General features: G+C 42.4%; 1 protein-coding gene across 3 annotated transcripts in view; it reads left to right on the top strand.

Annotated features, from left to right (window-relative positions):
- The window catches only part of USP5 (ubiquitin specific peptidase 5), a 2313977-nt gene that overhangs the window by 753537 nt on the left and 1536523 nt on the right, over nt 1–23917 (top strand). For all 3 annotated transcript variants that reach the window (XM_044079605.1, XM_044079604.1, XM_044079606.1), the window contains exon 8: nt 18372–18565. In XM_044079605.1, the coding sequence (XP_043935540.1) occupies nt 18372–18565 (194 nt within the window). The remainder of the gene's footprint in view (nt 1–18371; nt 18566–23917) is intronic.

The raw sequence follows: 23917 nt of genomic DNA, 5'->3' as shown, positions 1-23917 counted from the left end.
GGTTTGGGAATGGGCATTGACCTTGCATTGCTTTCAGATGGCAACACGCATCCCACTGACTTCCATCATGTTTCTGGGCAGGTTGAGCAGACATTCTTTCAAGAGCTTATTCGGGATCTTGCACAAGTGTGTTAAGCTGTGTTGCGATACCAAATGCAAACAAGTTTTCTCCATTGTCCCCAAGATGGACTTCCTCTAAGAGATGCATTCTCCCAAAATTTGGCCCCCCAGGGCTACTGCGTGGTTTTCCCACTGTTCACTCCTTCACAGTTTCTTATAAAAAGCCAAGATGTGCAGAGCCGAAGTCATTTTCATAGCTCCATTCAGGTCGCTTCAGATTTGATTCACTTTGCTTCGGCCACTTATAAGAAAGACCCTTTTTTCTACAGCGTCATCTCTTGCTATCTCACCTGTCTAATCATCCTCAGTCTAACACTCAACTTCTTCCAGTTAACCATTTAGCATCTCTATTTCCACTGATTGCAAGGAGTCCTGCACTCCTATCTGAAGTGATCAACTTAAAACCGATCACAGATCCTCTACTAGAAAGATATATAAAGTAAAGTGTAAGAAATTTTATATATGGCTGATCACGACCCATATATCCCAGGTACTGACCTTTCTTGTTTAGGGTGGGAGGTTCGCATAATGGTTAAGGTATTTACCTTACAGACGTAAGGTGGACAGTTTGATTCTTACATGGGGTAATTGGCTAGGCTTAAAATAACCCACAAGGGCAGTTAGCATAGTACTGTCTATGAACCTATGTATTTAAAGCAGGGCATTTTTACTCTTCCATTATTAAGGTTCATTTAGCCACTGTCTCTTCATAACAAGGAATGTGAAGTTCTGTCTCGACGTTCATTCTTACAGATGGGTTCGGAGCCGATCTTCTGCTCCGAGTCGGCCTACTACAAAGCTTGAGGTCTTCAGACCGCTCAAGGCCAAGTCCCTATCCCATGATGCACCTTGAGTTACCTCACATCTAGTTTGCTGCTGCAGTAGATCGGAGGTTTCCTAGCACAGCTTGGGTCAGTATAGGTTCTTTTTCTAACAACTTGCTAAATTTGGCATTTCTTATAATAGTTTTTCATAGTTGTAACTTTGATAGCTTATTAGTAGTATATTTCTTCTCCTTTTGGCCTTCATTTTTTATAGGCCTTTAATATTCCCTTCCCTTCTTGGTGAGCCTTTAATATTAGCATAGTTATATGGCTTTGTAGTTTAAATAAGATTCTTAAACTTTAGACAGTGTGTGTGAGTGCTTTTGAATATTTATAGTTACTTCACAGATGTTCATCGTGTTACACTGCTGCAGTCATTACACTTGGGTTATCCTGCCATCAGGAGGTCCCGCAGTTGGCCAGAGTTCAAAGTCTTGGTCCAGCTTCGGTTACTGTCACTTCTTCCCTGACGTCAGTGCGCCAGGGGTATATAAGATGCATCTGACGCCATTTTCTTCAGTTTTTCTTGCCCCAGATGTCAGGTGCCCCCAAGTAGGTAGGCGATATACATAGTGTAATGACTGCAGCAGTGTGAACACTCGAACATCTACTTTTATGGCAAGTACAAAACTGTACTTTCCAGAGGATGAGGAGGAACCCCCTCCCCTTGAATGGAGATGGATGTTCATTCCACTGCCACCTGTAACTTCTACCAGCCATGTTGAACACCCATTTGTCAGAAAATGCTGTTGGCCAGGCCACCATGTTGATAGCTAACTTTCATGATGGGGAAGTCGTAGGGGAACTTGAATGATGAGTACTGAGCCTCGACATAGTCATAGGTTGGGCGAAGGGTTATCCTTTTTGGGATAGGAGCCCCTTCTGTTAGGCTTGGCAGAGTTCTCATTCTGTGCTTTCATTTTTGGTGGCTTGGTTTTTGTTTGACTGGGGCTTTTATTTGGTGGGGCACTGAAAATTGTTGTTGGAGGAAAATTTGGGCTTATGAAACATTTTATTCACCCCTTGCATGATCCTCCTAGTGTTTAAGGATCTAATTACCTGCTGTACCAAACACAGAATGAGCATCAAGCAGAGCATGAAAAATGTCATTTTTAAATCCTCACAAAAGCACAACCAAGAATACCTCCTTATACAGCCCCCCTCCAAGGCAGTTTGTAAAACATGTTTAGACCCTTGAAAAACATTGGAAACAGTTTTTCATGAAGTATTTCTGGTTTGCAGGTAAATATGCAACAAACTTCTCTAAATTGTGGATGCACTTCAACACAAACGTCCACAAAAAAAAACTCTGGCAATTGTACACCCTATGGTGCTGGACTCAGTTTCTTTCCCTGAGATTCTGGCCACTTGCCTAGTTTGTCTTGTGGGACTGGGTTTGATTAAGACACAATTTTTTTTTAGTCGAATGTCACTGAGGACACAGAGGCAAGGTCCATAGGTAAGAGAGCTTGGAGACCATGCATGGCTAAACACATCATGAATTTCTTGTACTTTTTTTAGAAATAAACTCATTCATCAGAGTAGAGTTGCAAGCTTTTTTAAAAACATTTTCCAGTGCTGGGATCAACAGAGGGAAGGTTGCCATATCTGACGTCTTATCCTCAAGATCATTTACCCAGCTGTTCTCAGAGACATCTGAGGGTTGCTCTCAATGAAATACATCCCTAAATCTAACCAACATCTGGGAATAAAAAACATTTGTTTGGATTTCTCAGCCTATTTGTCCTCAAAGGAAACTGACCGAGGTTTTGCATGCATCAGTCTGATCAGTTTTCGGATCCCTTTCAAAATCTGTATCCTTGGGTAGTTGAATGATGGTGGAAGCACTGGCATTATTTATGACCTGGGTTTGCGCGCTGTAATCAACTGCCTTAAATAATTGAGCTAGCCTTAGCCACCAGTTGTGGTTAAAACTCAGTCTGTGACTCTTGCCCTGTAACATGGTAGGTCTTCTATTACTTTTGCATGCACTACAGTACTGGGAGAGTCCCCGGAGGCAAGACATTTCAACACTTGCAACAGATTCTGCACGCCTGACTTCTCCTGTACCTAGTGAGTTTGGATCTCCCATACCTGAACCAGGTAATGGTACAGCCCTGTATGACGTATCTGATCTTTGTGTCGTATAGTTGTGGTACTAACTCCACACCAGGGGACCGGAGGCAGAAGAAGGTGAGTGGTCCGATAGCCTGCCCAAGGCTACTGCAGAGTTACAAACTATAGGCTGAGACACTTTTTGACTTACTTCTGTCCTTTTTTAGGTGCACAAGGGAGAGGTGGGAGTTGGAATGGGGGAGGGCACTATAGCAAAATCTATCAATTCATCAAACGAAAAAATAGCTAGATCAAAACCAAAGACTGGCTACATAGAACAGTTAAAAATGCATAAATTCCCCTATTCTCCTTCCATGTAGCAAACTGAAGTCTGTTTCAGTAGGGACACAGTTAACACTTCACTGAGTAAGAAAGATAGTTTCAGTAACACAGCTGAAAGCACAAAATACATGTCACAGATGTCCCCCAACTTTAATATATATAAAAAAAAAAAAAAAACTTATCAGCCCCATATGATTAAAAACAGCATTAGACAGGAAATGAAGCATAACTTTTGAGCAGTTCCTGTTAGAAATGTTTAGCATACACAATGGTAGGAAAATTGCAATTTAAATGAAAAAAAAAATTAAAATGCAGTAAACCTACTCAGTACTGCAACATCAGCAAGTTTTCCTGTCAGAATGTTCAAATGACGCTTATAATAATATAAACTGTGTAATACAGGTGAAATAAAACCCCAAGCACATACTATTTCCCAATCAGAAAAATAGTCAAAGCAGTGGAATACATTTTTTAAGCACAGAGGAAAGAAAGAAAAACCCAAAAGATTCTCTTGTCTGAGCTTGTCAGCTGAAGAGATCCAGAGAAAGGAGCAGTCTTCCAAGGTCTCCTCCTTCTCTTCCTATGGCACTAGAGAACAAAGGGTCCTGTCTGGGTTTGTAAAGCAGTCCCTGTACTGCCTGGTGATTGGTCCATTGCACCCACAGATAGGTGGTGGGAGGGACCCTGAGCTTTAGTAGATTGCCAGAGTATGGTAGCAGGGCAAATACTGTCCTGAATGCAAGTAAGGTAGTGTGTTTGAACATCAAAAGATTTCAGCAAGTATGACCATCTGTTCATGTTTTAACCTTTAAAAGTCACAAAGTAACTAAGGTGACACTGTCTAAATAGATGTCTGATTGTATTACCTTTTGTTACTTATTGAACAGCAAGTCCCTGTCTTCTAAACCAAAAACAGATATTGTCAAGCTCAAGGTATGCCCACAACTTATTCAGAAACTTGCTCTTGGAAGTTATTTATGCTGCTGCTACTTGGTCTTTCTTACTTACCTTTTCCAAACTGCAATTTAAACATGTTTTCTAGAGTCCTGTCCTCCTTGGGAGATGTCCTTCAAGAATGCAACTGCAGTCATAACATATGGGTTGTCCTGCCTCAGGCAGCCCTCGGTCGGCCGAATTCCAAAGTCTGGGTCCGGCGTCGGCTGGTGTCGCCTCCTCTCCGACGTCACAACGGCTGGAGTATAAAGGCATCGGCCGACACCATCTTCTCCAGTGTTTCTTGCCGCGCGGTGTCTGAAGCAGAAGCAGTTCGTAAGTGCCGGTAGGTCAGCTCCTGTGTTTTCAGTACAGAAGTCATTTAAAAGCTAAGTACCCCGTTGGGGAACATTTTTTCTTGCCTCAGCCGATGTCAGAACAAATTGAGAAAGTTAATAATTGTTTGTCTTGTGGTAAACAAATACCTCATAAGGACTTCCATTCTTACTGTCTTCCTTGCCTGGGCCCAGACCACGACGTCTCGGCCTGTGCTGCCTGTGCTTGCTTTAATAAGTGCGCACTCAGGCGCCGGGCAGAATTTGCTGAAGACTTTTTTGGCGAATCCTTCGCATTTACCATGTCGTTGGATCAACCAACAGCTCAATCTTCCAAAAAACGGAAGGACCGGGACCGGCATCCTCGGCCCGCGTCCTCTACCAATACTACTCCTAGACCCTCCGCTAGTGCTCCGGTCCCTGCGGAAGCGGTAATTCAGCCGCTCCAGGCCGACGACACAGCGTTGACTAGTCCTTCGGTCCCGGAGACCTCTCTGGTGCCGGTTGTTGATTTTCCTCCAGATACTGAAGTTCTTGATTTACCCGACACCATTCCGGTGGACAAGGTCACGCCTGCACATGGGGCTGCTAGGCCTCCTGTATTTATGTCCATCAAGGCCTTTGCACGTGCTAAGGCCGCCAGCCAGGCCAAGGCCCATCCTAAGCCTGCTGTCCAGGTCCCCTCTTCTGATAAACAGATTATGTCTCTTGCTGCAGACCTTATTTCCCTTATCAGGGGGTCTCAGCCTCACCCATACAGAGGTTCTCAGCCTCCTGCAGAGAAAAGGCCTAGAACTGAGCAGACTGAAACCCTCTCTTCAGATGAGGCCTCTGGGGATTCTGAGCATTCAGATATTCAAGAAGAATCCTTCCAGGCTTATGAGGACTCTGATGCTGAGGAGTCAATTCCCTCTGCCTCTCCTCCAGAGGATTTCTCTTTTGGTGAAGTCCTGCACTCAATGAGGGAACATTTCCAATGGCAGGGTCAGGAATTGTCTGATTCCAGGAAAAGGCTCCGTATCTTCCTAAAGCTTCCCCAGCACAGACCTTTAGCTATTCCTCCTGTGATGGATGTTTTGGATGATGTTTTCTCCGATTCCAGTGCTAACCCTGACTCTCTCCCCCCTGCTCCTGTCAAGCCAGACAGATATTACAGAGTCCCTGGCACTCACAAACATCTCTTTAAGGCCCACACCTTGGATTTAGAAACTATTTCACAGGGTTCCAAGGGAGTGGCTACCTCCACTGCCAAGAATGCTTTGCCAGCGGATAGGGAAGCCAGGTCTGTGGAGAGATGGGGTAAAAAAGTTTATACCTCTACCACCCTAGCCATGAGGTCTCTTAACTGCCTTTTTCATATGTTTCAGTACCAGGATTTTTTAATGGATGATTTACAGAAAAAAGTTAGCCTCTCCTGAGCCTATTGACAGAAAGGCATTGCAGGATCACATACATAACACTCAGCAGGTTAACAATCATTTTCTTCAGTGTGGTTATGATGCATTGGAAGCTTCATGTAAGGGCAGCTATGACTGGGGCTGTGATACGTAGACATGCTTGGTTAAAAGATCAGCCACTGCCAGACCATGTCAGCACCTCTGGAAAAACAGAAGCTTTTTGGCGCTAATGCACAAGATGTGCTGAAGTCCATTGAGGAAAAAGCTAAGTCAGTACAGACAGTCAAGGATTTCCTCCAGGTTCAGCCACCCAGATTCAGTAGAAACTGGCCTTCAAAGAATTGGTCCTTCCCAGACTCGGACAAGTTTCAAAGGGGAAAGAACAGGCGTGGCCGAGGCCAATACCGAGGCTCCTACAGGGGACGCCAATGGCAGCCTACAAATCAAAGAAGTGCTGCAGCCAGTCCAGCTGCACCACAAGGACAATCACAATGACTTGACTTTCATACCGCCTATAAGGGCTCAGAGAGAAGCACCCTTGGGCGGAAAATTATCCTTATTCTCAAAGAACTGGCATATCTTAACCAAGGACAGTTGGATTCTAGATTTAATAGACAAGGGTTACAGATTCCACTTCCATACTTTACCTACAAGACAAGGCATGCCAAACCTGCCACACCATCAAAGGGCAGAGGCACTCATTCAAGTTTCAAAGCTATTAAGTATAAAAGCAATAGAAAAGGTACCTCCCCAGGAACATGGCCAGGGATTCTATTCAAGACTGTTCATTGTTCCAAGAAAGGAAAACAAATGGAGGCCTATACTGGACTTGTCTACTCTAAATACCTTTCTCATTGTGCCAAAGTTCAAAATGCTGACGTTACAGCAACTCCTTCCCATGCTGGGCAAGGGGTCTTGGCTGGTCACTCTGGACCTCAAGGAGGCATACCTGCATGTCCCAATCAGACAAAGCTGCAGAAGATACCTCGGATTTCTTGCAGGGACAGAGCACTATCAGTTCTCAGCATTGCCATTTGGCTTATCTACTGCACCCAGAGTGTTCACGAAATGCCTGGCATCAGGAGTGGCACATTGCAGACTCCAGGAAATTCAAATATACCCCTACCTGGACGACTGCCTCATACAAGCAGACAACAGACAAACCTTAATAAAAAACTTGGACTATGTCATGCAATTACTACAGGCCTTGGGATACACAGTCAACGTTCAGAAATCAAGGCTACTGCCATCCCAACAGGTTATTTTCCTAGGAGCCAAACCGGACACACAAACACAAATGGCCTACCTCACAGAGGAAAAACAACAGCAGTTACCAGAGTACTTCAAAGGCCTAGCACAGCTCTCCCAGCTGACTGCAAGGAAACTCCTGCAGGCCCTGGGGTTCATGGCATCATGCATTCTTCTGATACCTTTGGCAAGACTTCATATGAGAAAGCTGCAGTGGTATTTGAAAAGCCTATGGTCCCAACACAGCCAAAGCCTAGAGGACGTAATCCCACTTATTCCATGCCTGCAAAAGGAATTCTTGTGGTGGGCTCAAGCAAGTCAATTAAACAAAGGCATGTCTTTCAACAGACCTCAAGCAGGTCAAATAATTACAACAGACGCCTCAGCTCATGGATGGGGGGCGCACATGGAGGGCAGATGCGTTCAAGGTCAATGGACACCAAAGGAAAGACATCTGCACATAAACCAAAAAGAGATGCTGGCAGTGATGCATGCAATCGAGAGCTTCGAAAAATCACTGCAGCAAGGACATTTACTAATAAGGACAGACAACACCACTGTCATGTTGTATATAAACAAGCAGGGAGGGACTCATTCATACCCCCTCTGCAGACTAACGATTCTCTGGGAACAAGCACTCAGTCTGACTATACACCTGCAATCCCAGTTTGTGCCAGGCAATGACAATGTAATGGCGGACAAACTGAGCAGAGATTTCTTGGATCCATACGAATGGATGCTGCATCCCCACATTTTCTCACAAATAACAAAGACATGGGGAAGACCGGACATAGATCTATTTGCGTCTCACATGAATCATCACCTGGAAATGTTCTGTACCAGGACCCACCATGCACTAGCCTGGACAATGGATGCTCTCTCCCTCAGCTGGAATTCCCTAAAAATGTATGCATTTCCTCCTCTGCCACTGTTGACCAAGGTGATCCTGAAGATCAAAGCAGAACAACCAACAGGCATTTTGATAGCTCCAGACTGGCCAAAGCAACACTGGTACCCTTTGCTGTTGAGCATAACTCGGACCAAACCGTGGCCTCTGCCCCTATGGCCCCTGCTCCTAACACAACACAACTTACAGGACTGTTCACCAAAACCTGTAAACATTACATCTGACAGCCTGGAGGTTACTTTAAGTCTTTCCGCTTCCATTCTTTCCAAGGCAGTTCAGGACATCTTATTGGAAACACGCAGACCATCCACCAGAAAAGCCTATTCAGCCAAGTAGAAGAGATTCAGCATCTGGGCTGCCAACAGGGGTGAGGATACAACAGTACTGAGTATACCTCAGATATTGGAATACTTGGCAGAAATTTTTCATTCTGGACTCTCATATTCCTCCATAAAGATTCATGCCTCAGCAATCTCAGCAAGATACAATTGTGATCCACCAGTGTTCTCACATCCTTTAAGACAGTTCCGGAGAGGGATAAAGAATATCAAACCTCCCAGAAAACAACCAGTACCTGCATGGGACCTCAATTTTGTACTGGAAAAATTATCTCTGCCTCCCTTTGAGCCAGCAGCAACCTCGGAGATGCAATTTCTATCATGGAAAACGTTTTTTCTATTGGCAGTCGCATCAGCAAGAAGAGTCTCGGAGATACAGGCACTCATGGCAGTACCTCCTTTCCTCATTTTCCATCAGGACAGAGTCTCTCTAAGAACAAATTCTTCTTTCATGCCAAAGGTGATCTCCAGTGAGTCTCTAAATCAAGCTATTCACCTTCCTACTTTCTTCCCCAATCCTCAAAATAGAGGGGAAAGACTGCTGCATACCTTGGACATACACAGGCAACTACGCTACTACTTGGACAGAACTAAGGCCACCAGAAAGTCTGACCAGCTGTTTGTAGCCTATGCTGCTGGAATACAAGGAAAAACAATCTCCAAGCAAACCATTTCAAAATGGATTGGACACTGCATCAGATTCTGCTATTCTTACCATGGAAAAAGTGTGCCAGCCAATATTAGGCCACATTCCACCAGAGCTATAGCCACATCCACAGCTTTTCTAAGAGGAGTGGCTACAAAGGACAATTCTAGAGGCTGCTACATGGAGCTCCGTGCATACATTTACCAAACACTACAACCTGCCTTTATACTCCAGATCCCGAGCAGGCTTTGCTTCGGCAGTCTTGCAGGGCATTTTAGCTACTCCATCCTTTTCTTAGCACCATCCACCCCCAGCTTGGCTATGGTATTCAACCTATATGTTATGACTGCAGTTGCATTCTTGAAGGACATAGTACAGTTTTGTACCTACCATAAATGTAGATGTCTGATAGATATGCAACTGCAGTCGGATTTTCCCTCCCGCCTTCCCCTCTTTTTCATTCATTTGGGTCCATTCCCCCTGTTCCTTTTAGCTGGGGGTATTTCCTATGGTGTATCTGTTTATTACTGTTGTGCATATCTGAAATTGTTTATCCATTCACCAAATTTAGCCTTCCTTGGAGGGCACCTGGCATCTGGGGCAAGAAACACTGAAGAAGATGGCGTCGGCCGATGCCTTTATACTCCAACCATTGTGACGTCTGAGAGGAGGCGACACCAGCCGACGCCGGACCCAGACTTTGGAATTCGGCCGACCGAGGGCTGCCTGAGGCAGGACAACCCATATGTTATGACTGCAGTTACATATCTATCAGACATCTACATTTATGGTAAGTACAAAACTGTACTTTCTCCATTCTTGAAGGTTTGCTATCTTAGCCTCTCAAGGTCTGCTGGGGATTCTCTGCATCAGTTCGTGTCCAAACAGGACTAGCATAGATACTTACCAGAATGTTAGTTAGCTGATGTCTGTTCATCCACTGGCCCCCCAACCCCCCCCCCTCCAGATTATACTATTTGGAGGGATGCAGAGGGAAATACCAGAGGCCTTGTTATTGCTTCTCACTTTCTAAATTCCCCTTTATCTTTAGGGATGTCTGTCATAATCTACGTAGCCATGAGCATGTCTGTATTCACTCAGTCTGGAGACTCAGAAGAAATCAAAGCATTACAGGATGGTGAGGCGCTCAAGCTCACAAGAATTTGTTGATGCCATGAAAAATAAAGGTGCCTTCAGCGACCAGTCCATTTCCACTGTACAGACAGATACTAGCTAAAGTTAACATTCTAGTAAGTATGTAACTTAAGCATTTTCAAGAGTCTCCACTGCTGCTGTATTGTCTCCCTTTTTCCACCTCTCCTCCTCCTATCCTGCGAGTATTTGGAGACTGGCGAGTACATGGTCACTCTTTCTCTATTCTTATCTGTCTGCTACCTTCACAAAGCACCTTCCTTTCTCTGGATGACTTGGTTTGTATTGGCAGCTCCTGGATGATTGTTTATTAAACTTCCATAGGTGAGGGTGTGGTCCTTCTTACTGTGGCCACGTAAGCAGTTAATGCTGTGGCTCAGCTACATGTTGTAGAGGTCTGTCAAGGCAAGAAGGAGCAGTGATGGTTTGGGTGAATGTTGTACCTCACGTGTACTTGATATCCAGGTGTAAGTATAGGAGGGGAATGGTGCTAACCTCTGGCAGTTGGGCTGGACATCAGGATTCCTTTGCTAAAGGTCCCAAATCCAGACTGTTACAATAATGAATGCAATGTGGCACCTTTTAAGGTATGTTTCTAAGACTAACCACAGAAGAAGGCAGGTGCCCCAACGTTCACTAGTAATCACAAAAAAAAAAAAAACACTGGTGGAATACAGAGAACTATTTTGGCAAATTGTTTTAGAAGCAAATAGAAAACCAGGTCTCAATGACATGATTTCACTCAAGCCAGTTTTAAAATTGAGATCTGCTAAATTATAGGATTTTTATATTATTTTAACAAATATTGTCATTACAAAAAATTTTTTTAGAACATAATGTCATAGTTTTATTTAAGGTTCATTTTTTTATATATTTAAATTTATATTCACATGCATTCATGTTTTGTATATGTGGTTTATTATAGGGTATGAATTTTATGGTGGTTTTAGGAAGTATAATCTGTGTGTGTATATGTGTATGTGCTTTTAACTAACTCTAATCAATTTGTTTGTCATTGGCTACCATTAATTAGTTAATGTGTTTAAGATGAGTGCACCAAAAGTGTTGTTATCTGATGAAGTCAAGGACGAAAACGTGTTGTGAAGTTTCAGCGTTAGTGAATTAAACTGTTTGTGTCACTTGTCCTGGATTCTGGTGCTTTTTTTGTGATTACTATGTTTCTAAGACTGCTATCACTCTTACTACTAAAGAATGGGACTGCCAAATAAGGATGCAGATTATTGGTGTACAACTTAAGAGTACATTTTCTGTCATAATTTTTTTCTTCTAGGAATTGAGGGTGTGCATTTAGTACTTCATCTTCCTAAAGGGTTTGCTGACTTTTGAGATACCTCTGTGCCTCTGATTGAGCTTCAGTCTGGGTTTGTCCCTTCAGGGTTTTTTATTGCCTGTATTTCTCCCTCTGCCTAGATGCAGTATAGCTTTACATGGCATCTGTTGGTAATATAATTTAATTAGGCAGGTGTCAACACGTGCGCGTGCACGCACACACACACACACACACACACACACAAAACTGGTGGACTTGCCTTCCTTTTAGTGGCAAGGGCTCCTGTGGACAGGTTCAGCACGAAATGTAGCCTCCAAAGGATGTCCAGTTGCTTTAGATATGGTGAGAAGACTTGGGTCCACTTCTGACTTTCCCCTGTTTATTTTAAGAATTCCTTGTAGCAAATGATCATTCTGTTCATATATGTATGGCTAGGGTGCATACAGTCATTCAGCTGTGCTATATTTTGTGTCTGATAAGTGCGCCTGTCTCAGCTAGGATGCCTATTAACTACTCACCTCCTGTTAGTAGATCAGGATCTTCATCTTTTTCCATACGAATGTTTCACTAATAAAATTTTAGTCCAAGGAGTTGTATTGTATATTACACATGATGTACTGTTGATCGACATGATATATTTACAGTGACCGCGACCATGCAACTTCATCACCTCATGTTGAATGACTGTTTGTGATGCTGATACTGGTCTGCCATTTAGCAAACGGCAGTCATGATGGTGAACCAAAAGTGATCACCACATGAGATGGCACCAGGAGGGAAGTACATCTCTGTTGTACCACTATAGAAGACGCTGAAGTGATGTATTTTCAGACTAGACAAGTTCTGTGAGAAAATCCTGTTCATAGGTAGGTACTAGGCTATTGGCCCTAGGGCCTATACAAGCCTAGCCAAAAAGGTACCCTGGCTTTCGCCACCCAAGAAAATTAGTTTCCTGTGCCCCTCTCAAGCAGAACCACAGAAGTGATCCCCGGTGTGAATTTCCTATTACCCATCCAATCATCAAGATTTTTCTTGAAGCGTGCTAATGAGGAGCTCTTTTTGACATAGGTAGTCTGTTCCAGAGTATGGGAAGTCTCTGGGACAGGAATCTATCCCTCCAGCATGTTCTGTTTATTGTGGTGACAAGGTTGAAGTCCATAGATCGTGTAGCTTGGAGGGATTGGGATTTCTTTAAATGGAGCATGTCCAACAGCTTTGGGTTTGACATAGCTTTGTATGTTAGGCAGAGATCGCCTCTGAGTAGGCAATATACGACAGAGTAAAGCTGGAGTTTTTTGAGACTGTCTTCATAAGGCATCTGTTTGAGGCCAGTAATCCTCTTTGTGAGGTATTTTTGTGGCCTTTCCAGTTGTAGATGTCTTGTGAGGTACATACCAAAAGGGGCATTGTACTCTATAATGGATCTAATGAGTGATGAGTAGAGGGGAGCAATGACCTCTTTTTTTTTTTTTTTTTCTGGATGAGAAACCTTTTGTGATGGTGTGCCACGTAGAAGGATTTCTTGACCACTGCGGCGATGTGACTATCAAAGGAGAGACTACTGCCCACCTGTGTCCCAAGGTCTCTTGTCACACTTTCGGTGTTGAGTAGACTACCGCCTATGTGGTAGTTTATGGGTACAGAGTTTTTACCAAAGGGGATGACAATGCACTTTTTGGCATTGAGCTTGAGACCATGGCTTTGACACCAGGCATCTGTCTCAGTGAGGCCCTTTTGTAGGATGTCCACATTGGTAGGAGTTTCAATTATGGCTCCTAGTTTGCAGTCATCTGCGAATTTAGTTAGTCAAAGACAGTCTGTGTTAGCCTGTACTTCAGAGAAGTAGATTCCAAACAGGGGAGGACCCAGGACTGAACCCTGTGGTACTCCACTTGTCACTGGTCTGAAGTCTGATTTGGAGTCTGCTACTTTCACAGTGTGGGTTCTGTCAGTAAGCCAGTTGGCAACCCATCTTGTGACATAGGGATTTATACCTAGTTTAGTGAGTTTATCTATAATTCTAGAGTGGGGGATGGTGTCGAATGCCTTGGCGAGATCTAGATAGGATGTGTGAACCATCTTACCCTCATCTTTGGCTTTGGTGACTGCTTCAAAGAAGTCTATCAGGTTTAGGAGACATGATCTGCCTTTTACAAACCCAAACTGTGTGGGGTCCAGAGTTTGGAGATCTCCCAATGTCTTTGTTCATGAGTTCCATGATGATACATTCCAGGCTCGTCAGGCTAATGGGGCGGTAGTTCCCGGGGTCTGTTGTGGCCCCTCCTTTGTGGAGTGGGATAACCATCGCCGTGCGCCATTCAGTGGGCGCACAGCCTGAGGTGAGGCTATGATTGAACATAGTACTTAGGTGGGGTGCCAGTTCATTCTGTAGTTCATGTAGAAGGCAGCCTGGGATGTTGTCAGGTCCCAAGGATACTGTGTTCTTGGCTTTGTAGAGTGAGATTTTTACCTGTGCAGCCGTGATTACAGGAACTTTGCATTCTTCCAGTATAAAGATGGGCCATTTAGGGGGTGAGAGGGGGGTGAAGTTAGCACTGAACCTATCTGCCAGGATGTTGGCAATATCAGTTGGTTCTGTATATTTAGTGTCATTTTGCTGTAACTCAGAGCAGATCTGAGATTTGCCATTGAGATTCTTGACATAGCTGTAGAATGCATTGTGGTTGTCTTTAGAATCAGTGGCGATTTTGTTTTCATAACTAGCTTTGGAGGATTTTATGAGGGATCTCGGCTTCTTACTGAGGCTGACCAGGGAGTTCCTCTAATCGTGGGGTTTACTCTTTTTTGCAACAGTTTCTTCTGTTGTAGAGTTTGTTTATGGCAGAAAACCACCAGATTGGCTTCCTTTTTTTGGAGGATAGCATCTTGGTTCTGTTAGGGATAGCACGATCCATGCACTTGTGTAAGTGCTTATAAAGTGCATTTGTGTAGGATTCAGCAGTCGTACCTCTATTGTCCGTCTGCATGGGTGTCGTGAAGTTTGCCACTTCTGTCTTAAGAAGCGTGAAGTTGGCTTTGGAGAAATTTTTTACGGTTGTCTTCCTAATGGGGGTGGGAGTGGGATGTGGATGTCTAGGGCGATTAGCTTGTGGTCGGATCTGACCAACGAGGAGCTGATCTCTGGTGTGGGACACCAGTCACCCATGTTGGTGATGACCAGGTCTAGGATATTGCTGCCTCTGGTGGGAGTGTTAGATGAGTTGATCCAAGGCGTTGGAACTGATGATTTCCAGAAAACGTTGAGCAAAAGAGTTGGTACATGAGTAGTTTTCCTGGTTAATAGTAGGGTAATTGAAATCACCCATTATTAGAGTGTTGGGTTGTACCTTAATATTTTCCTGTGTATCAAGAAAAGAGGAGTGGGAATCCTGGGGCATGGTGGGGGGGTCTGTAGCAAGCTACAATCTGGATTGCGATTTTGCCCAGAGTTAGTTGAACTTGGATAATCTCGGATGCATTATGCTGAGCACCTAGCTTTGAGGTGTGGATATCCTTAATGTATATGGACACGCCTCCACCTTTAGTGTTTCGGTCCGGGTTTGGTGGCCGAAATTGTGTATGAATTATAGCCTGGTAATGCAGGGGTGCTCTCTGGAGCTTTGAACCAGGTCTCTGTCACTGCACAGATGTCAATGTTCTCCATTTTAAGGATTGTCTGACAGTCTGATGAATTTCATTAGGAATTATGTTTTCCTTGTTAACGTTTAACTGTAGATGGCAAAGGGTAGATCAAAATTATTTACAACTGATCATAAGAAAAGATACTGTTTCTGAATATTAAATTTAATCTAATGTGTGAAGAAGTAAAGTTCATGTTGGCCAACTTATTTTGTAGTGGCTTTAGAAGGCTTCACTTAATGAAGCTTCAGATGACGATTGAAACATTTTATTTGGAGGTCACAAGAGTTGAGGCTTGAGTTTAGAGGCCCTTGTCCATTGCTTCCCCAGGAGTTGCTTTTCATTTCAGCATTTCCCTAATGTAAATATCTTTTAAAAAGATGTAATATCAAATTATTTCTTGCACATAAAAGGAGACGTAAAGCAGATCTGTTTCTATGATGATGGACCTCCTGCATATCCACAAAACAAACAGCACCAGAATTACCCACTATAAAGCCTGTGATATAAATAGGACCTGCTGGAGAGATAGGTATGTATCCCAGAGACTACCTATCTAAGGAACAGGCTCCCCATCCATGTGAAGCAGAGTTCCTCACTAACCCAATTCACGTGCAACTTTTGGACAATTGGATGGGAAACCAGAAATTCATCCCTGGTTTGGCACCAATGTTTCTAATGGACACAGATAACTTGTAAATGGTTAATCTCCCAGGCCCATACTTACACTTATCAAGGGTATCAGACTTGTCAGAGATTTGGGATGCATGGCTAGGCTTAAAAAAAGCCCTTGTGGTCATTAGACCAGTAAACACCTATGAACCTATTACTATGCATGGTAAGCAGTATACACTGTACTAAGAATCTTATCCTGTTCCATCATTCTAAATGTTACCTTTCACTGTAATACGTACCTGTCAACCTCTTGGCTGAAGATGTCTAGGCAGATCCAAAAAATATTGGGCGGACAAAAGCCTAAAACTAGGTTCAAATTTCAAATATTGCTCTTATAAACTTAGAAAGTTGATAAAATCACAGTTTTTTTTCCTTAATGTGCATTTTCTGAAGGATATGACGCCTGAAACTGAAATGTCTGTTATTTTATGACTTCAGTAATCTGTGATTTGCCAGAAAACCACAAATTTTATGAGGACTTAACCAAAAATATGAGGCAGAAATCTGGATATTCTAAGCAAATCTGGACAGTCTAGAGGTATTCTGTAATGTAGCTGCAGTTATGTATTCATTTTATTTATTGTCTGAATGACAGTGCTTTATTTTATATATTTTGGAATAAAGTCTGCTGTAGAGTACAAAAAAAATGCCACCCGCTGTAGAAGTGTGCCCCCCCCCCCTCCCCATGCGTCGTAAGAAAGTTGGGACGGAAGACAAGGAATCTGAAGTAATTGGACAGTTGCTCAGCATATAGTAAACACCAGTTTATTAAACTTGATAAAGGCAGGATCACCACTGAAGTAACTAAAGTAAAAGTTGCACATTTTAGAATAAGAAAGACCACTTTATAAGTTGATGACATAATTATAACAAAGAAATGGGTAAAAAACTGTGCACTTGATTTTTAAGTATTGGGATTCACCCAGCACTTTAGAATACTGCAACGGTGATGGAAGGACGTTGTACAGCTGTGTAAGAACGTATAGCAGTAGATGCCTTACTGATGACTGTTGCAGTATTATTTCCCTCTCTACGTTCCTTTTCCGATTCCTCTCCCTTTTCTCCTAATGGGGAATCACTTTCTGCATTTGGGATTCACCCAGCACTTTAGAATACTGCAACGGTGATGTAAGGAAGGACGTTGTACAGCTGTGTAAGAACGTATAGCAGTAGCTGCCTTACTGATGACTGTTGCAGTATTCTTTCCCTCTCTACGTTCCTTTTCTGATTCCTCTCCCTTTTTCTCCTAATGGGGAATCGCTTTCTGCATTTGGGATTCACCCAGCACTTTAGAATACTGCAACGGTGATGTAAGGAAGGACGTTGTACAGCTGTGTAAGAACGTATAGCAGTAGATGCCTTACTGATGACTGTTGCAGTATTCTTTCCCTCTCTACGTTCCTTTTCTGATTCCTCTCCCTTTTTCTCCTAATGGGGAATCGCTTTCTGCATTTGGGATTCACCCAGCACTTTAGAATACTGCAACGGTGATGTAAGGAAGGACGTTGTACAGCTGTGTAAGAACGTATAGCAGTAGATGCCTTACTGATGACTGTTGCAGTATTCTTTCCCTCTCTACTTCCCTTTTCTGATTCCTCTCCCTTTTCTCCTAATGGGGAATCACTTTCTGCATGTACCCTCTTAGCTGACCAGTTTTTGTTCCTTGGGCTTCTTCAGGCTTACTGACTTGGAGATAGTGAGGATTTATGCTCGTATGTTTATGTACCATTACACCTTCGGGCTTAGGTCATACGTTGGACGTATGCCTGACAGATGTCCAGGCTATTTGGAGAGATAACCCAATGATTTGGAGTACTGCAACAGTGATCAGTAGTACATTTAATGTCATTTTGTGCTTAACTGATTTATTATTTTCATGTGTTGCATCCTGCGAAGGATCTTGGACAGAAAATGGTTCAAAGTTAATGGGTTTTGTCACAGGAGTCCTACAATTTAAAAGTTGAGTTATCTACATTCTGAAGAGCATGGAAATATGCAGACCTCAAAAACTTGAAGTATTTGTTTGGGAATATGATGGTAAGTAATCGTGTATGTAAAATGGGGGGGGGGGGGTAGGCAGGCAGAAGAATATAGGGAGTTAGAACTTCAGTGGAAAAGGTGCAAGAATTTTCCAGTAGAACGTGTGTGACTTCAGATGTCTAAGAGTAAGCCTTTAGAAGCAGTTTGTACTTTGTGGTTAATCATAAGCACACTAAAACCTGTCCTTGAAGTGAAGGAGTGAAATATATAGGTAGAGATTAAACCCAGATAATCAACGTTAGCTTAGCAATCCTTGTTAAATTTTACATTTCTGGGTTGATCGTCTTTACATGATATGTTGATACTGCAATCTGTAGCTTTATTATAACCTACTGCATTCGATCAGTACATTTAATCATGGAAATACTTGTCTTCATGCTGTTTCTAACCTGTAAACAAAAATGCAATTGAATGTCTGCCTTTTCTTAGACTGACAAGACAATGACAGAACTGGAAATTGATATGAACCAACGGATCGGGGAGTGGGAGGTAATCCAGGAATCAGGGGTGCAGCTGAAACCTCTCTATGGTCCTGGCTACACAGGAATAAAGAACCTTGGAAACAGTTGTTACCTCAATTCTGTGGTGCAGGTCATCTTTAGCATTGAGGACTTCCAGAACAAGTAAGTCTGCTGTTGTGTTATGCTTTTTAAATATTGTTCTGTAGGTAGAGCAGATCAGTATTTTAGCTACAGATATGTTGGAAGAAGGAGAAGTTAAGTTGGGAGGAACTTAATTAAACCACAGTGATGACTGTAAGTGATATAATAGTGATAGAATAGTTTTGATATTGCATAATGTAAATTGCGTTTGGTTGTGATTCATTAATACTTGTGCTTGGCTGCAAGGGGTACTTGCCACTAATAATGATCTGGAATCGCTGATCATGACCAAGCGAATTGCTGGATACTGGCTTTAAGCATCTTCCAGTTCATTGCATAGTTTTAGTGCTCAGTGTTCCCAGACACCCAGTGTGTAGTCCACAGACACACTCGAGCATGTGCAAGTTCTACGTCAAACAATCCAGCACTACACTGTTGCACAACAAGATTTCTGAGATATTCCTCAAGTTTAATACAGAGACTGCATGAAGAACTTTGCAGCACTGTTGCTTAGCTGCCATGTGCAACTGCCGAAATGTTCACAAGTTTTTTTCTCAAAATGTGTCGTAATAGAGATGGCTATCCCCATCCCTTGCCTTTTACAAAGCTGTTCCTGGTGCCTCGCGTCCATCCTGACACCTGACACTTTGGTAGGGGAAGAGAATGGTAGGACTGCAGTTGAACACCTACGCTGAGCTATCGTGTAACTTACTTCAGTGTGATGCATCACATAACTCTTTTTTTTCTTGGATCTGCATTTGAAGCGCTCTTTAAACAGTCATGTTCTCAGGTTAACAGTACTCTGGAAAGCTTGATGCGGGCTAATGACAAGCTGCTTAGCAGACTTTATTGAATTTCCTTGTACCACTGGCATTACATTTCCTTTCATGTTGACATCACATATGTATGATGGGTCTGTATTATGTTGCCGAGACTGCAAAACAGAGAATGCTGTTTCAGCGACGCATATAAACAGTGAAATACCACTAACGCGAACAGCCAGGTCACAAATTTTTTCCTTGGGGGAAAAAAATTGCTTGGCAGTCACTGTGAAATTGCCCTTTACACCCCATTGTAGTGTGATCTCAGAGTTGGTATATTTAGTTGGAGGGGGTGATGGCCCCCCACTTTGTGATGATTTAGCTGGTGTGTCGTGTCTGGTTGGTCTGTTTCCCCCCCTCCCCCCTTTCCCTAGGAAAAAAAATCAGTGACCTGGCCGTTGTGTTTGTGATATTTCACTGTTTGTGTCCTGGCCGTTGTGTTTGTGATATTTCACTGCTTGTGTCGTTGACATGGCATTCGCTGTTTTGCCATTTCAGCCTGAATTCCAAAGAAATATCTGAGATCATTGACAAGAATTGGTATTTTATTACCAATAATTCTTTGTTAGTTGAGAAACTTGGCATTAAACCAAGGATCACGTTTAGGAGGGGTAACAACATTAAGGAATTATTACAATCAAATTCACCCAGTCAAGCTCTTCAGAGAACTAAAGGGTGTTTTACTTGTGGCTCCTGTAACTGGTGTCATGTCCTGCGGACTGGTAATTCATTTTGTATAGGTCACAAAAAATATTGGATAAATTGTAGAATAAACTGTGACACCAAATCTATTATATATGTTGCTCTCTGTGTATGTTGTCCGGCATTTTATGTCGGAAAAACTGATAGAAAATTCAAAGAGCGCATATACCAGCACATATATGCCATTAGGAACAACAAAATGAAAACGCACTTGCAAAACATGTGGAATCTAATCCTGGGCATAACTTTGAGTTTATGGGCATTGACTGTAAACACAAGTCCGTCAGGGGAGGACCTATTTCTCTCTTATTAGAGATTTTAGAATTACAATGGCAACTTAAATTAGATGCCTTTAACATGCCAGGCTTAAACGAGAGCTGCAACATAGCCCCTGTGTTGAAATATAGGTCCTTTTTACGTTAATAAAATATAGTAGGACCTATATTAGATATTTTTTTCTATGTTGAGCATAGATATTAAATGACATTCCAAAATATTCAGTATACATTATTTTCACTTATACTGAAAAAACTTTCTAGTCAACATATATGTGGTTGTCTTATTAGATGCTTTTTTAATTTTTACTTTAGTGTGCAAGTAGTTTTATATTATACACACATATATATGTATATCTTTCTACAGGTATACATTAATTTTATTTAAATGTATTTGTTGTTAATTATCTGAAGGGTATCATATATATCACATACATATAGTGATCGAATGTGTTTTTAAAAAATAATTATTTAACTTTAAGGAAGTGATGTACTACGTACTACAGCTGATGTTAATGAGGCTGACTACAGTATAAATTGTAGTTGGCGCCTTTTTACTGTGTTTTTAGCCTCTGATGAAGCTACACTGGTGCAGTAGCGAAAACGCTATTTATTTTTTGGTTACAATAAAATTGCGTTAAGGCTTTGTGACTTCTCTGACTGCTGAGCATTCCTTCCGTTTTTCTAAAGTTTGTTCTTACGTTTTTTACAAGTTTACCATTTTGGCAACATAATATACAGTCATGTATGATCCATTATATGCTGAATGATTCATTGATGTGACTAGCAGAAATGTGACACTTGAACCACTTGAAGTGGTTTTCTGTGCACGAAGGATATCTGCATCAGGTCTTGCATGATCCAGCCCATCCACGTCTGTCTCAGGATTTATGAATCTGATCTGACATCAGCCTGTCCACATCTGTCTCACGATTGATTATTCCAATTTTACACAGTTCAGCCTGTCCATATCTGACTCATGATTGGTGAATCAGATCTTACATGATCCAGCCTGTCCATATCTGTCATGATTGGTGAGCTACACAAACAGCAGCAGTTCAGTACTGTTAATACTATTCCTGGCTCTAAAAATCTACTCTTACTAATGCCCTTTAATGGATCACGCTTGTATTTGCAGAGAGGCATTTATGGTTCCCTTAGACTAGTGCCAACAGAATCCTGTGCAGTAAGAAGTAATTATGGAATTCTGTGCAGTAAGTACCATATCTCTTTAGCTTAGTGGATGTCTGATATGTAAAACAGTAAATGTGTTGTAGGAATGTCTAAATGTAGTAATGTAAATTGTTGTACATGTTAGATGTTTGCACATAGAGCCTGGAGTAAAGTAATTTCATTCAGTTGCACTTGTTGTGGAGTCTGAATGACAAAGTTAACTTTGACTTGATTTTTTGACTTAACTTGATTATGGATAAGGCCTCAGATTTTTGAAAGTGCTTAAAAATCCTCCTCAAGGCAGTTTGCATTGTGAGTCCCACACCTTGCAGCAAAAAAAAAAAAATCAGCTGTGGTTTCATGGGCTGTTACTTTGAAAGGACACGAGTACGATGCCCAAGAAGGGAGAAAAGAAAGATGAAGATGAGTGATATCACCTCCCAGGGCATTTTCCTGTTGGCTGCTTAGTTCCCCACCTTGAGGTTTATGCAGTTCCTGATCCTCCTGTTGGGAGGAAAGGATCAGCAGCTTTTCATCAGATGAGCAGCTGCCCTGCTCTTTGGAATTAAGACCCTCTATCTTTAATATGTTTCCCGGATCTCCTTGCAGTCCCACTCTTCATGTTTATTGGGAGAAAAAGATGAGGGCACTGGTGAAAGTATCATTGAAATGGGCATTCCCTCCTCTTTCTTTAGGGCAGCACAATAAGGTTCTTTTTCCCCAACGTCTACCTTTCCCTCGGCTGTGTTTTGGTGTCATGTTTTTGAGCCACGTATACCACTGCTGGTTCCTTCCTCAGCACTGGTGCCACCCTCAGATTGTTCCCTCCTCAACACTGGTGCTGCCCTCAGATTGTTCCTTCATCAGTGTGATGACCCTCCACTGGACCAGTAATCAAGGAGCCTCAGTCCTCACTTTTGGCAACAGCGGGGGACGTTCACTGAGAGGATGACATGTACACACACAGTATTTACAGATGCAACTCTGCATCAAGTGCAGTTTCCCTTAAGAGCACACAGAGACCACAGTCAGTCCGGGGCTGGTTTCTCACTCTTTCTCCAGATCCCCATTAAGACTCCCCACTGGCACAGCTGTAGAGTTGAGTCCTTAGCCAGGGTTCCAAAGTAAGTCCTCCAACACTCTGTCCAACCTGTGCTTCATGTCCCTACCCAAGTAGCTGACACACACACACTTGGCGGTTTATTTTACACACACACAGACCAGAGAGAGGTTGGCACAGGGTTATTAGCTATGCCCCCTTCTGCTCAGACTGTAAGGTAGCTACCACTGCCACCAGAACCCCTTATCAGCTATTTTAAGGCCTTTAACAAAGGGTGTCCAGTTTTACTGCGTAATATTAATACAAGTGGTAGTGTGACCAAGAGCAAGGCAGTTAGGAGTGGCCCACACAGTATCGCCAAGTAAATATGCAAGCACCCTCAAAACTTAAATATCTCTAGACAAATCGGCCACAATGAAAGGTTTAAAGAAATTTATTAATAATTGACAAACAAGACAATATTAAACATATATTCACAGTGACAGAGTTCAAAACCACAGGAAATATTTAAAACAACATTGCAGGACAATCTCAAATAAATAAGAAAAATATCTAAGCTAAGGTTCACTATATTCCTGACTGTATCTAAGAGAATTACTATACCCTAGAAACTTACTTGTAGAGCAAGGCAGATGATGTGGTGAATGGTCCTTGTCAGGTCCAAGACCGAATACTGAATGCTCTGTCTCACTAAGAGACTTCTCAAATTAATATCTAAAATATTACTGCTGAGATAGCTTGCAGAATGACATTTCTGGTCATCTGATCTTTAGTTTCCAGGCCAAAACCCCTATTGCTAGAAGGTGGCAGCATTTGGCATCCATCTGTAAAAGTATACAGACAAGGGCTTTTCATCAGATCTTTGGCAGATGCTGGAAGTCATAAAACAGTTGTATTCCTTCATACTTTAAAAGTAGCAATTAGTTCACACCAGAGACAATACAGAAAGCTTCCTAGCACAGACTCTGCTTCTCTAGCTGCATTGAAAACTGTATGATGTAGCTTGTAAAGTAATTTAATTTCAGATATTTTTCTAAAGTTTACTAAACTGAGGATGTTAAGTTGTCAATCTCGCCTTCATTCTTGCTTGATGGGTTCGGAGCCGATCCTCGGCTCCGACTCGGCACTTGCTTTAGCTCGAGAACTCCTTTTACCAGCTCGAGGCAGCCCCATATCCCATGATGCAAGGCAGTAAGTACCCAGATCTCGTTTGCCGCTTCGCTTGGGAGGTCTTCTCTTTACCAGCTCCTGGTAAGTAGTTCACATTTGTGATTTTTCAAGCCCCTTTTTAGTTTAAAACTAATTTTTTGATAGTTTAAATTTATTTCTACCCTTTTACTGA

The sequence above is a fragment of the Protopterus annectens genome, chromosome 8.part0 (genome assembly GCF_019279795.1).
Source record: "Protopterus annectens isolate FY-2018-M chromosome 8.part0, PAN1.0, whole genome shotgun sequence".
NCBI classification, from domain to species: Eukaryota; Metazoa; Chordata; order Ceratodontiformes; family Protopteridae; genus Protopterus; species Protopterus annectens.
Note: the sequence above shows the minus strand (reverse complement) of the source record. Positions and strands in the feature narration are given on the sequence as shown.